A 14,948-nucleotide genomic window follows, 5' to 3' on the forward strand; every position below is an offset into this window, starting at 1 on the left:
CTCTCTGGTTTCCCAAAACCTTCTCTGGGGACCCAAGACATCAGAAGCCCTGAGTCTTACCACAAAGGAAGTAAACCCCCTCCCCTTGTCTCCTCTTTATCTCATCCCCAGCTCCCCCGTCCCTAGGGTTAATCCTGGGGCGATACTGTACTTTAAACTTCCTTGAATGCAAAACAGAGACGGCAATTTACCTTCCCCCTTGAGGCTAATCAGGTTTCAAACCTAGTCAGCTAACACAAAGAGATTTCCCCCTCCTTCTTCCTTAGCCTTAACCAGAGAAAACTTCAAACAGGTTTTTTAAAAAGAAAGATTTATATAAAAAAGAAGAGAAAAAACGAACTTCCAAAATATTCTCTGTATCAAAGATGACAATAATAACAGGCATCAATTGCTTAAAGAAAACATGAAAAACAGCCTTATTCAAAAAGAGATATAATTAAACTTCCAGCAACTACACACATGTAAATACAAAAAAACAATAAACAGCCTATTTTTTCTACCTTTGCACTCACAACTTTGAAACTGAAGATTAGAAGCTTGAAGATAGATAGACCCCTCATAGCTGAGAGCCAGACAAAAGACACAGACCCAAACATTCCCTCCCCTGAGCTTTGAAAAATCCGGTTTCCTGATTGGTTCTCTGGTCAGGTGTGTGGTTCCCTTTGTTAACCCTTTACCGGTGAAAGAAACATTAACCCTTAGCTATCTATTTATGACAACTTGCACGTCTGTTTCTATTACCACCCCGTCTTCACACACTTGCAGCTTCCCAGCACATTCTTTCATCGGTCAAACGTTTCCATACCAGTCTCTGCCAAGGTGATCTTTACATTAAAGTACTTGCTTCTGGCCATTAAACGCTGACATTAACTACAGGCATATATTTTCTTTCAAAGCAGTGGAAGTGTAAAACAGGGTTCAAATGACATCAACATTTCACAATTAAAGCTCAGAAGTCAAAAATGCAAAGGCCAAGGTCTCAACAGTAATAACGAGAGACCATCAATCTAGTCATTCATTTCAGACTCTATTGTGGTGCCCCTAACCCCTTCCAATTTTTGAGGTTTTCCAAGATCCATTTTCTTATTGTAAATCACACTTCTCTCCCCGCTGTGGCTGCAGAAAAGACCCAGGCAGAAAGAGGAAACCGACGAGAGAGAGAGAAATCCGTGCAATTGACTATACGTAAAAAGTGTTCAGATGTGCTGAGCAGTTTCAGCTCCCATAGACTTAAAACAGAATAATGGGTACTCAGCATCTCTAAAAATCAGACCCAAAGTGCTGTCCAAGGCATCAAGTGAACCAACTGTAAACATTCCCTTAATCTCTTCCAGTTACAGTCATCTCAGGCATTCCTTTTCATGAGCCTGGGTGAATGCATTTTTAGAAGGAAGTGTGACTGAGTCAGCAGTGTCCCTTTCAAAGGGCCACAGAGCACTTTCTGTTCCTGTAAGACACAGGCCAGAAGAAATCCAGGGTGCACAGTGTGCTCAAGCTACTGCTAGTGCTGGAATGACAGCTTCTGCATTTCCTGATGCTTCATGGTTTCAACCGTGGAAACTCAGAGCCCAGTTCTATAGTCTCCCAAGCAGCCTTTAGGCAGATGGGTCAGACTGCTGAAGTCAACAGGATCCTCGGGTAAGTGGGCTGCTCCAGCAGATCTCTTTACATTGCGCTTATGCCACCTTCTACACGTCACTGCTCTTCAATGCACGGGAAGGCTGGGGACAATCTACCTGACAGAAAATTCAGTGTAAGAGTTTCTAAGACTTCAGACTTTTGTTACCCTTAAATGTATTCGTTGAATTTTAGAAAAGAAAAGACGACTCCCATTTCACGCAAAGGGATGGTGGCCACAGCAGAGTGGAAGGGACTCTGTTCCCCTTGCACAACTGCAGCACTGTATAAATGATATTCATTCATCTCCTCAGGTTACTTATACCATGCCCATCCTGTAGGCTGTCATAAACAGATAGCTAAGGGTTAATGTTTCTTTTACCTGTAAAGAGTTAACAAAGGGACCCAAACACCTGACCAGAGGACCAATCAGGAAACTGGATTTTTCAAAGCTCAGGGAGGGAATTTTTGGGGTGTGTGTCTTTTGTCTGTGTCTCTGCTTCCTGTGCTCTCTCAGCTCTGAGAGTGAATCTTTTCTTATCTCCAGGTTTCTAATTTCAGTTTCCAAGTTGTGAGTACAAGGGTAGAAAAACAATAGGCTTATATTGTTTTTTGTATTTACATGGTGTAATTGCTGGATTTTTAAATTGTAATTTCTTTTGATAGGCTGTTATTCATGTTTTCTTTTAAGCAATTGACCCTGTTATTGTCAATTGATACAGAGGACCAGTTTTTATGTCTTTTCTTTCTTTTTATCTAAAGCTTTCTTTTAAAACTTGTTGGATTTTCTTTCTAGTTGAGGCTCAGGGGTAGGAATCTCTGAGCCGGGTTACGGTCTCCTCTCAGGGAAAGACTGGCGAGGGGGAAATCTCTTTGTGTCAGAGTTGCAAGCTACCTTTGCAGGGACTCTGATCGATGGGGAAAGAAACTGGATCTCTCTGTTTTGATTTCAAGGAATTGAAAATAGGGTTGATCGGTCCAGGGCCATCCAGGGAGGGGAAGCCGGGGAGCAAATAAAGAGGAGACAAGGGGAGGAGGTTATTTCCCTTTGTTGTAGACTCAGGGCATCTGAGTCTTGGGGTCCCCCAGGGAAGGTTTTGGGGAGACCAGAGTGAGCCAAACACTGGAATTTTTGGCTAGTGGCAGCAATATCAGATCTAAGCTGGTAATTAAGCTTAGAGGAATTTATGCTAGTACCTCATATTTGAACTCTAGGGTTCAGATTGAGGAATTATGCTATGACATAGGCACCAGAGCTTCTAGCTGGCAATTGTACTCACACAGACTCTAGTTGCACTGGCAGCCCTGGGACTGCCTTTGGTGTTGTTGTTCACCAGTGATATGCAACTACTTATGTGCAGCTAAGCACCATGGGATGGAATGTCCAACCTTCCCACTGCTGGGTTTCATGGACGCGTTTGGCATGGCTCAACGTTGGTGACTGCACCTCCCATGATAAAAGGGGACCCCCCCTCCAAACCCAACAAGATTCCAATTGCTCTCCCCTCTTTACATTGCAGCCCCTCCTCACCTGATGTCATCAAAATGAGGGGTGCTCAGAGAGGAAGGCCGGATAATGCTGGCTCCAGAGCCCAACACCACTGCATGATTTCCACAGATGAGGTCGCTGGGGGCAACACAATGAATGGGGCATTGAGCAAGCAGCATGCATGGTGAACCTAGCCTCTGCCAGCCTTGAGAACGGAGGGCCAAGGCCCCATCCTGCTTCTGCTGGAATCAATAGGCAAAACTCCCATGAAAAAGACTTGTGCACATTCTGCTCTGTTACCCTGCACACATCCATAGTAACCTCATGGAAGTCTATGGAATTACTCCCGATTTACACCACAGTAAGAGAAGGATATGTCTATCTGTGTGGCAACGGTTTGTGTTGCTAGTAGAGCTGTAAGGCCATCGTCGCTGTGTGCTCCTGGGGCTTTTATACCAGCCCTGGCTAACAGGGGCAGGAAACGCCTCGCTGAGACTGCCAGGCCCAAAAGAAGCTCACTCTTTCCTAGGTTAATAGTGATTTTCATCACTCAGTCACTTCTGCTTTTAAAGTCTGTGTCAGCATTTATGGGGTTATGACAACAGCATATCCCAGCCCTTCCCTTCTCTGCCATCTCTTCCTTCCTGGGGAAACAGGAGAAAAAAAGCCCCCAAAAGAGTAATGGTAACAGCTTTTAATTTGACAAGAATCAATACATCAGTTCAGACAATACTGGTTTTGCTTCTTGTTTGGAGTTTCCTTCACATACCAGCAGGGAGAGGGGAACTTTGTTGGGAAGTACAGTTTTTCCTTGGGGCTTAAAGCATGATCAGTGTGCAAGTCAGTGCTTCTTTTTTTGTTTAAAACTCTTTTCCCGGTGATTTATTTACAGTTACAGTACCTCTTAGTGATCAAACAGAAAAAAATGTGTTAACTAGGGATACACGATCCCAAGTTGAGAAGGCAGATCTCTGATATTTATATATTTATACATATATATATATTTATGTGTATACACAGATACATTTCTCTCTTCTTTAAAGTATTAAAAAAATTGATCAACCTCCATTCTATAAAAAATATCTACTCTACAAGATAGAAAAATTTCCTTCTCAAAGTATACACTGATTTACACCCAAAGCTACTCTGGAAATATACATTACGTGGCTTCTTCCGGCAGGCTCAGGGAGGGAAAAGGTCCACAAGGGGCCAGCTTAGAGAATGAATGAGCAGGAGCTCTTGGCTTGCTGGGAGATGCTACACAAGGGTGTGGGGCGGGAGAAGGAAGATGATGGCTCATTGCTCAGGTGACCAAGGAAGAGAGAAAGCAGCCTTCGCTGGAAGGCAGGTTGTCTCATCTCTCTCAGCTTATATTACAAAAGACAAGCCCAAGGGTATTGTGTGTTCACAGAATGCGACTGGGGACTTCTCGAACATCCCAATGAGACTGGAGCTCCAGACCCTGCATGGGGGAGATGGTGCTGAAAGCAGTGACCTGCTGCCATCTGTCCCTGCAGCCGCTTTTTCTCTTACTTTAGATTTCAAATGAAAAGCTGGTAAGTCTGGGTTAAAGACTTATAGAAGGCAAACCCGTATGAAGATGGACATTTTGCACAGGCATCCTATGAAACCGTCCCTCCATCAGAGCAGGAAAGACAGGGACTGTCAGCACCACTGTGTATTTTTGGGATCCCCTAGCTATTCTCACTCACACAGGCTCTTCACCCACCTTAGCGACATCCTTTGGGTCTGCATGAATTGTTATGCAATTTCTTGTGCCCTGAAGAAAGCCATCTGGGACCAAGGGCTTTTACTTTCCAGACATGCAATAAAATAAAGGAAAGATGCCAGCTCAATAGTTGCAATGGTCTAAGGGGGATATTAGGTAAGCGAAGGGGATGTGGTGTTTATCGCTCTCCAACTCTCAGCAGAGGGAGGATTTGGATCTGGTTTCCCTGGTAAGCAGCTGGACTAGCAGCTCAGATGTCACAGTCCTATGAGCACATTTAGGATGTTCCAGTGCAGGCCAATGCACCAGGATTTTCCATATTTTGTACAGATTTGGGATTCAGCCTGGCTAACAGGGCCCTTCTAAAAGCTAACCAGGTGATTTAAAAATGAAATCGCCCCTGTTTAAAATAGAAATCTACTGTATATTCAACATGCTGACTGTGCCTGGAACCAGGATGCCTTTCAGTTAGAGGTCAAATCAAAATCAAAGCCAAGGAAGTTGGATCATTTGGGTGTGTGCTAGCCTGAAGGTTGTTCTCGTAGCTCAAGGTGAACAGGCATTTTTAATCAATGACTGTTTTTACTTATTGAATGATGCATTGTACAGGTTTTAAAATGCATTAAACTGGATGCATTGTACAAGGCTTTTAAAATGCATTTCACACTAGCCTGAATGGGTCTGATGTTAGTATATTTGTTGTTTCCCAGAGGCCCTCGATTTCAGCCTCCAGTCAATTGTACCCCTTAGCTTCCCAGCACCACCTTCACTGGGGTGTAAGACTCAGTTCTAATCACTACACTGTAGGTGGCCTCGGTTGTCTAAGAAGTCAAACCAGCAGCCGCCGGTACCTGGTTTAGAGCCACTAAGCTACTCAATGAACGTGACAGCAAGCCTAGTGCATTGCAGCACAAGAACGAGGAGAACGCGGGTATGGGGAAGGGCTCTACCTCCAGTGCTGCAGTATCATCAGCAGAGCCCACCTCTGACTGGACCATTGCAACACACTTCATGGTACCACTGGCATTCATGCACATAGGGGACGATGGCGGAGGTCCTTGGCTTTTGAAACAAGCGTGTGAACAGTTCATGTTGGTCCCCTCTGCTAGAATTTACTCTGTTGCACCACTAGGGGACCAGCCTGAACAGCTGCGTGCCCACTTATGGCTGAGCACTGCTACGGCTACATGGGTACTGTGGGCCATAAAGCAGAAGTGAGGAGGACGTAACAGCTACCAGGCTGACTCCAACGCACGCTCATTAACCATGAAGAAATCACAGCCCTTCCTTCACTCACGCAACAAAACAGCAGGATAGGGAGGTGCTGTCCTTCCATCTACTGCTGTGTGGCTTTCATTCCTTGCACTGATTGCTACCTTACTGCAGTCCTGTCGAACTCAGGTCCCATGGCTTGACAGAGAAGTGCTAACATCTGACGCTGAAGGAGCATGCCACAGAAGAGGAACAGGCAGTGCTGAAGAAAGCCACTCCTCTGTATTGTGTGAGGAATGCAGCCAGATGAACAGTGAATTTAAAGAAGATGCCGTATGTGTAAAATGTTACCAAGCCAGAGAACAAAAATACAAATGCCGAGGCATGTGTCGAACTCCAGTTACACCTCATATCAAACACGGCCATTCCCCTGCCCCCTTCCTTCCACCCATTAAATGGAGAGAAAAGTCATTTAGGGTTCCTGCATGGAACCCCCATGAAGAGGGGGCGCAAGATGGTGCTAGCTGTGCAGCCTGAGGGGGGAACTTTGCACTAAGGTCAAAAACATTCTACGGGTGTGGAACAAACATTTCTCATTCACTGATCTGCCTCAGTAAGGGTGTCCTGGGCACTTTGGCAAAGCAGATTTCTGTGTTGTGCAGAGGAGGGCAGGAAATTATCTCAGAAGTCAATTAACTAACTTCTCCACCCCACTATTCTCTTTTCATTAAAGTTTCAGCAGAATAAATCTATACACGACCCTGTATTTTGCTTAACTCCTTAGACCTATTCCCCACCCATGCGCCAATAGGGATTTCAGGGTTACATATTGTCACAGTTCCAGTTAGCATTTGTCAGCCCCACTGTTTGATATGTTCCATTGACAGGGAGGCAAGTCCTTTCCTCCCCCCCCTTACCCCCACTCCACGTTTTGCTCCATTTATTCTCCAGATTCCCTTTCACCCCTTAAAGCCAGCAAGGGTCTTGAAAGAGAGTCCAACAACAAAGCTTTGTTGCTGGTTTTCTTTTTCCCCAGGGCACTGGATTAATTCACCCAGTGATCTGAAGTGACACTTCATGTGTCTTCATGCAGATCAAAGAATCCAAAGTCTCTCCTTTGCCTCTCAGTGCACCAAGTCCACCCCAGATCAGCAGCACACAGTCTGCAGCTTTTGGCTTCCTTTATTTGACTTCCAGGATGGATGGGTTGGTTTCCATGATGGCCACAATGATCCGGTCAATGTAGTCTTGCAGGCGGAAGTTAATCTCCTCCTGCTTTTGAATTGCCTCCATGAGCTGTAGGGGAGGAAGAGGAGGAAGCTGGTTACTGACAGGCCACAAGTCAGGGCCACCTAGCACAGATTTCTTTGCAATTCATCCTTGACAGTTTGCTCAGCAAAAAAAACCCAGAGTCCATTACAAAGGGTCCCTTTGTCCCACAAGCTGCATCCTGCATAAGAGATTCCTTGCTCCAATTTTAGATTTAAGAGGAAAAACTGCATGTATCTTAAAAGAGCTACTGGTGATACATTCATTCCTGTTACTGTCCAGCCCAAACTCCAGTGAAATGTACATCCTCCTCAAAACTCAGCTTCAGCTCCCTCGAATCCCCATTGTTCTAGCTTCTTGTCTCTCGTGGGGGAATGTGGGTTGGCCGGGGAGGTCATTAAGCTGTTCTCTTCCACTCTCCAGCAGCTCTGTTAGTGGAAGCTACTTGTCTGCCCAAGTCAAAGCTAAGTACAGGCTCATGCTGAATATAAACGTTGTGGGTCCTGTTTTCAAACCTGTTTCAGATGGCCAAATCATACTTCCAGATGCACATATCAGGCAAACAAACACCTGTTTTAGGCACACAACAGCATGGGGACTTCAGCACTATAGTGTGAAAATTGAGCTTGTCACTGAGTTTCTTTAGGGGTTTGTGTTTATGGAATGAGTCTCACAATCCCTTATAGTCTCACCTTTCCCATGAGAGAATGAGGATTCTTATACTCTTAGACACCTGCCCCCACTGACAGACAAGGTTTACTTCAATGCTCTTCCTCTAGCTGCCAGGCAACGCAGTGACTTGTCCCAAGAGAAAAGAACATTGCATGGATCTCACTCAAATAGCAACATTTTCTGTCTCACTTGGTTCCTGCTGGTGAACTCGTCTGTCCATGTGTGCAAGTGTCTGAGGTACAACTACACGAGAACTTGGTACAACAACCGGGGAAGGAGGAGAAGCATAAAGAGCACAGCCATGACGGACCCAGGGTCTCAGTCCTCCACCAATCGTAAGAGGCTAGCTTGAGATTTCTACGGTATTAAGCAGACAACGTACATAATCTTCTTTACATTATTTTAGCAAGGGGCACATTACCTCATGAACAGCACAGCTAGCCCTTGACTATAGCCTTGCCAAGGTGTGCACCACCATCTCAAGTAGTGTCTGGTTTCTATGGGAAGCCATGACTTATGGCAAGTCATCATCTCTGCCAGACGGGCCCCCTTCTAATTGAGGCAAGCTGTAAAAAGGAATTGCTGTGGCTCCCAGCGGGATCCCTGGATTATCAGTAGTGATCTCTACTGCAGAGAGGGCACCTTCAGCTCTTTCCAGCACAGGTAGGTGCTTAGGAGCCAAGAGAGGGGATTGAAGACATCACTCATGCTAAGAGGAAGTGGTTTGAGGTAAACAGGAATACACTTTCTCTAGACACCACACAGTACCTCGTCTCTGGAGACTGAGCTGATTTCTGCAGCCAGGGACTCGGAGAAGGAAGCTGAGAAGAGGTTCTTGGCTCCCTGAATGCTAAGGTTTATAATCTGTCCATTCAGCTCATCATTCTGTTCTTTCAGATTGCGGTTATCCTGCTCACAACAAAAACCCAGAATCAATAAGTTCATAATTTACATTTCTAGAGCTCCACAGATGGCAGGTGCTGTAGGTGCTTTATGAAAGGGGTGCTCTACATTTTACAGCTGGTGGAATAGAGGCATAGTTAAGTGAAATGGCCAAGGTGCCCTGGTGACTATATGGCAGAGCAAGACCAGAATACAGCTCTCCTGACTCTTGTTCTCCCCTGAGCTAGCAGAGCCTTGGGAAGCTTTGCTCAGTAGAGGAGTGTATACATGCACCGTGCTGGGGAGATTCTAACCCCCCTTTTGTTCTGACCAGATTGATCTGCAATGGATCAGCGTTTCACTGGGGTATCTCCAGAACGCTTCCTCTGATCCAGGATACTGAAGTGAGGCTGAAATCTGTGCCTCGCCAGCCAGGGAGATAGTGTTCTGCAGTGCTCTGCTGAGCTGAGAAAGGCAAAGCATTCCCCCACAGTGAAACATGCTCACGTTGTCTGTGCTACTTGGGCGGGCTATGACGACTCTCTCCCAGAAGAGGCCTTTAGGCCAAACAGACATGGTAGCTCTGACTATAGTGCTGAGATTTCTCCCCAGTGCCTCTCCTGTTTCCCATACACAATCCCAGCTGTGCTTTGCCAATGCTTAATTACACTTCCTGTGGCTGAATAACAGGCCGGTGCAGTCCCAGGAGTCTGCACTGGGTAGTGAGCCTGGATATGAAAGTCCAAGTTGCTGCTGTGGTGTTCAATTTATTGGCATCTAGTAGCCAAACCAGAACATTGCCCCCACCACCCCAGTACCTGCTTGAGCCGCCTAATCTCTTGCTCCAGCTCCGTCTCCCGCGTCCTGCTATTGTACTCTTGGAGGCCCACGCTGCTGCTTCTGCCTCTTCGCTGCTCCGCTTCAAGTTTAAACAGCTGCAGGTGCTCCAGCTGCTTTCGGAGATCCTCAATCAGCTGCAAGGCAATGAAGAAGAGTGATAGCGCCCAAGGGCCATAAAGTGCCACAGCACTAAGCGCTGAGCGAGCCTCCCTGCTGCACCAGAGAGGTGCGTGAGGTGTGAGACAGCAGGAGGGGAGCGAGAACGGTCGGTATGAAGTGTACAGAAATCACAGTTATGTTCTCAGTGTTATATTCTTGTCCTTCCCCTGTTAACACTGGCTAGGCCCAAGTTCCTACCTCAGGCCTTTGCCATTACACCTTTACATCCAGACAGAAATATGCCATGTTGAGCAGGCTGGTGAATCCTGACTTGTGCAGGTCTTAGAATGTGACCCTGCAGAGACACACGCTGGAGTGAATTTTAATGTACATGAAAGCGAGAGACTAGGTACAAGCTGATGCCACACACAGGGCAGGTGCTGTGCCAGCTCCCCGTCCAGCTAAGCCAATGCACCTCTGCAGACTGCCTTCCGATGAGGCACTGCCAAACAGCAGTGGTTTGAAGAGTGACAAACAGTCACAACAAAATGATCAAATACACTTTCACCTGTTACTCAATTTAAATCCCCTATCGCTGGAGGAATAAGGCAAGAGCTGTTCCACCCAGCTGTGTCCATTGTAACTGTGAACACTAGACACAAGCATGTGGAAATGAAAAAGCATGCAGGTAAGGGCAGCTGAAAGCATCGATTAATTTCTGTTCTTCCAGTTCATTGTGTTTCTTCCATTTGGCAACAGCAGAGGCCACATTACGCTGATAACAAGGTGAATTCATGGTGCAATTTGTATCTAGGGTTATCGAGGAACTAGAACACCACTGAGCCCTGCATATAGGATGTGGCATGTTGACCTCTCGGCAAAGTGCTTGTAAATAGCTGCAGTTTCCACTGAGGACTCCAGGGAGAAGGGTGTGGACAGGCTGAATGGTGTCGGCTGTTCACTCTGCTCACCTCCTGAGTGGACTCCTTCTCCTTCTGGAATTGGTGTCTCTCCTGGGTCAGTTTGTCCCCCATCTTTCTCTGGCTTTCCTGCTCCTCATTGAGTTGAACAGTGAGGTCTTCTATCTCATCTAACAACTTCTGCTTCTCCTGCAACAAAGTTTAGCAAGATGAAATCACAAGACCTTCCCCAGAGCATGGCAAGGCCCCTCTCCTGTCATTCGGAGAGAAGAGCACATATGCACATTGCCACATGGGAACATTCTTTTAGCCGATGTGCGTTAGTTTGGACACTTTTGTCTGCTGTGCTTTCATCTGTTGTCTGAGGACTTCACAGCCTCAGTGCTTTGCCAGCAGCAAACAAAATGCATCAGCACAGTCAGGAGAGACACGTAATAAATGACTCCTGCCATAAGCTCCATTTCAGCAACCTCTTGCATCTGCACAGAGCCCAGATGGCTTCAGTGACTCTGCACAGGGGCAGGACAGAGTTGTTGCAGAACTGGGGCCTAAGCAAGGGCTACTGGATGAAAATAACATCAAATCAAAGGAATCCCTTAGTTTAAACAACAACTGCCCCCTCAGAGAAGTTTATAATAGAGCCAGAACTCTGATCTCATTAAACCCTTTTTTATCCTGGGTTTTAGCTGAGCATGGATTTCACAGAAAGCAGCTAGACAATGAAAGAACCCAAGCAATGTAAATTAGTATCTAAAACTGAACTATACCCATGGATCTTCAGAAGAAACCTTTTATTATTCTCCACCTTAGCTCAATGGTTGAACAGGGCAGTCAACTGAATTTGTTCAAAGTTTAAAACCATGTAAAACTCATTATTTAATTGTCACCAGAGCCCTGTGAGTGACAAGGTTTCTTTATGCTGCTGCTACTTTTCCCCATACGATCAGCCCCTCTCCCCAATGTGCCATGTGCTGCTCCTAAATTTTAACTTGGTTCCAACTTTAAAGGTAATTGCTGGAGTCCATTATTTTTATACATGTCAAAATTGTCCAAAATATTGTAGGTGCTTCACGTTATATGCCTGGAGAAGTGACCTAGTTTTCAGGAGTGCTGAGCACCAACAGCCCCCAATGAAAATTCAGTCACTTAATTAGATGCAGACACATCTTTGCAAAATGTGTTACCAGTTTGTAACATGCATTGACATTTTCTGTGATGAAAGGTGCTTTGTCAACGTGAAATAATATTAACAAAACAGGAAATCTATGTTTCAAACAAAAACAAAGGAGACATCCAGTTTATCAGCAGGCGGTTGCATCCTCCATGGAGAGCTAATTGCATCTGTTACTGCTCATTAGCCACATTAACTCTAATTTAAGCTAAAATAGAGACGAGCAATAACATGTTATGAGGAGACGATTGTCAAGAACAAACACATCTCAGGTGGCTGAATGCACCTAGGAATTCTCACAATTTACACCCTCTCTCTCAGATCTAGTGTTGCTGTTTGAAACGTGGGATTGTTATTAAATTATATTCTTTATATAGCATCTTTCCTGCCAGGAAAATCTCAACCCACCTCTCACTGGGTGGAGCTTTACAGCTTGTTTTATGCAGGATCTCAGACTAGATCAGGGATAGTCAATTGTTCTTTGCTAAGGTCCAAATTTATTAATCAAGGTAAAGTCAAGGTCCAGACTCCAGAGAAAATTATACAAAAATAATAATAATGATAATAAGTAAATAAAAAGATTTCTGGGTTCGTTCAAAAGCATCTGGCAGTCTGGCTTTGGCCCACAGTCCACCTATTGACTATCCCTGGACTAGACGATCAGCATAGGCCCTTCTGGCCTTGAAGTTTATGAAGCTAAGAAAAACTTGAGGGCCAAATTTTAGGTCCTTGAATCCATATTTAGGCACCTAGATCAAAAATTATTTCTTCAGGGAACCTTATATATTGGCAAACAAACATAATTTAATATATACTAACACAATACATCCATATTCTACTACACACACCCCTTTCCGCACTCACACAAGTTAGTGTAAAATGTGTCCTCTGCTAAAACTGACAATTAAAAAATACAATGGTGATAAAGTCTCCCATGACATCCCCTTCTCAGTTACACACACAGTGGAACCTGGGTGTTGTGACACAGGAGGAAAGCTGACAATCATTTCAGTAAACTGCAGCGGGAGAGTGTCCAACCTATTAGGGTGAACCTGTGTGCACTACCAAGTCTGTTAGTAAAGCTTCTCTACAAGAAGGTTCCACCGTCCAGTATTATGTTTTCAGTCAGCAGGACCCAAACTGGAAATGAACTTCCCAACAATTTGCCACAAGAGGGCAGAATTTCATTCATAAAACAGCAAAGAGATTGATACAGGTACCATACATAAGGCAACACTAAACAGCAGCACTGCTTGTTTGCATGTATGCAGTTCTATGGGCAGCTGACAGGATTACTGCTGAAGTACATTTAGGACTGCATCGCCTCAGAGAGGTTGGTCCTGGGTCTACAGATTTTACAGTGACAAAACACAGTGACTCAGTAAGTATCTACAGCACTACGGCCTAGGTCCTGGTTTCTATTTAGGGTAGGACTAGAGGAAGAAATGGCTCTTGCTTGTTATACGGAACTTGGGATTCATACAGGTCTGTTGTGCAAAACATTCCATCTCTGCTGTTTGCAATTGGCACTTAGCCTTCACCAAAATTCCTGACTCCGAGGGAAAACCACAGCGAGCTCTCATTCTGCATGGGCTACACTGCCTTGGAAGCTGGGCAGAACACATGTGCCAGTGACTAATACACCAACGGGTTAACTTGAGGAAAGTTGGAATGTGCACTGCAGAGATGCTAAAGTATGATATACTCAGGAAAGCCAGCAGCAGGCCAGGGTGCTGAGTCATAGTGGCATAATTAATGCCACGTCCCATGCAAGATGCACATTCACGCTTCGCCGCTAAAGAATCTCTGGCACAGACCAGATCCCTCAGCCTGTTTTCAAACACACCAAAGTATGAGCCTGAAATATTTTTCTAGGTGAGAAGGCTCTCCCTCACCTCCTCCAGCCTCTCGATACTGGCTTTCAGACAAGGGACACAGGATCTCAGCTCGCTGTTCTCATCCTCCAGCTGCTGCAGTCTGTGGCAACAAATGAACACATTTAGAAACTCTGGTACCAGAGCCCTGAGACTAGAGCATATTAGTGCAAGCAGCAAAAATAACAAGAGCATATTAGTGAAGACCAGAGCGTGGATGGACTCTGCCTTTGTCTGCCCCACTCCTCCTCACCAGCAATCACGGGGAAGGAGGAGACATCTACCCAGACTTAGCTGGAGTTGTTTGAAGCCCTCTGCCTAATTTTTGCCTGCTGTGACAGAGATCCCACCCCCAAGACACCAGGCCATCCTTCAGGCTCAGTACTGACTACCTTCATTGCCCCACAGTAGCAAATCCCACCTCTGGGCACTAAAGGGTGAAACTTGTTATCTGAGCACAGGCTCTTTGCATTCCAATTATTTCCCCCTATTTTTGCTGCCTCTCCTCTTGGTATTTTTTCCCTCAGAGGCCAAGTGCCAGGGATTGGCACACAACAGCCAGGACTCCAGAGATGGCCTCACCTAGTGCCCCAGGTTCAAATCTCTCAAATTCACATGGGTAGTCTTCCTCCCATATTACCTTCCTGGTCCTTTCTTGTCAGTCATGGCCAGTTAGAACTGAGCAAGAATGGAATGTTCTGCATTTGCTGAATCCCTAATGAAAACCACCCAGCCAGGGAGAAGAGACATCCCTCACCCAGGACAAGTTGGCTCTACCCAGGAAGCCAGCCTCAGGGTGTGGAAAAGCCTGCAAGCTGGTTACTGCCTGATGAGATCAGTCACTAGGAGCAAGGGTGTTACTCAAGCTAGTTTTTCAGCTCAGATCTCCCCATGCTGCTGTTACCATTCCTCTGGGACAGCCCCAGACAGTGCTGTGGCACTGTTCCTTCTAGAACAAGCAAACACTGCTCAGACGTTTCTGTAAGTGCTCCTCCCTCTCACGGCTGTCCAGGCAGAGGAAAGCTGTAGTCCTTGCCTTGGGCTCATGCCTGTTGAAGTCAAAGGCAGAACTTCCATTGACTTCCCTGGGAGCAGAGCAGATACTTTGTGCATGTCTTTGTGAAGCTGACTCATGTGACAATGTCAAACTGAGCTCCAGGGACTAGTCATGTGA

The 14,948-nt window shown here is 45.7% G+C and overlaps 1 protein-coding gene across 3 annotated transcripts in view; it reads right to left on the minus strand.

Annotated features, from left to right (window-relative positions):
• Positions 1 to 3,785: 3,785 nt before the first annotated feature.
• RAB11FIP3 (RAB11 family interacting protein 3) overlaps positions 3,786 to 14,948 on the minus strand; it is a 175,943-nt gene continuing 164,780 nt past the window's right edge. For all 3 annotated transcript variants that reach the window (XM_032799401.2, XM_032799400.2, XM_075069369.1), the window contains 5 exons: positions 13,796 to 13,877; positions 10,781 to 10,918; positions 9,689 to 9,844; positions 8,757 to 8,897; positions 3,786 to 7,343 (listed from right to left, as the gene is read on the minus strand). In XM_032799401.2, the coding sequence (XP_032655292.1) occupies positions 7,230 to 7,343; positions 8,757 to 8,897; positions 9,689 to 9,844; positions 10,781 to 10,918; positions 13,796 to 13,877 (631 nt within the window). In that variant the 3' untranslated portion in view covers positions 3,786 to 7,229. The remainder of the gene's footprint in view (positions 7,344 to 8,756; positions 8,898 to 9,688; positions 9,845 to 10,780; positions 10,919 to 13,795; positions 13,878 to 14,948) is intronic.

This window comes from Chelonoidis abingdonii, chromosome 9, assembly GCF_003597395.2.
Source record: "Chelonoidis abingdonii isolate Lonesome George chromosome 9, CheloAbing_2.0, whole genome shotgun sequence".
NCBI lineage: Eukaryota > Metazoa > Chordata > Testudines > Testudinidae > Chelonoidis > Chelonoidis abingdonii.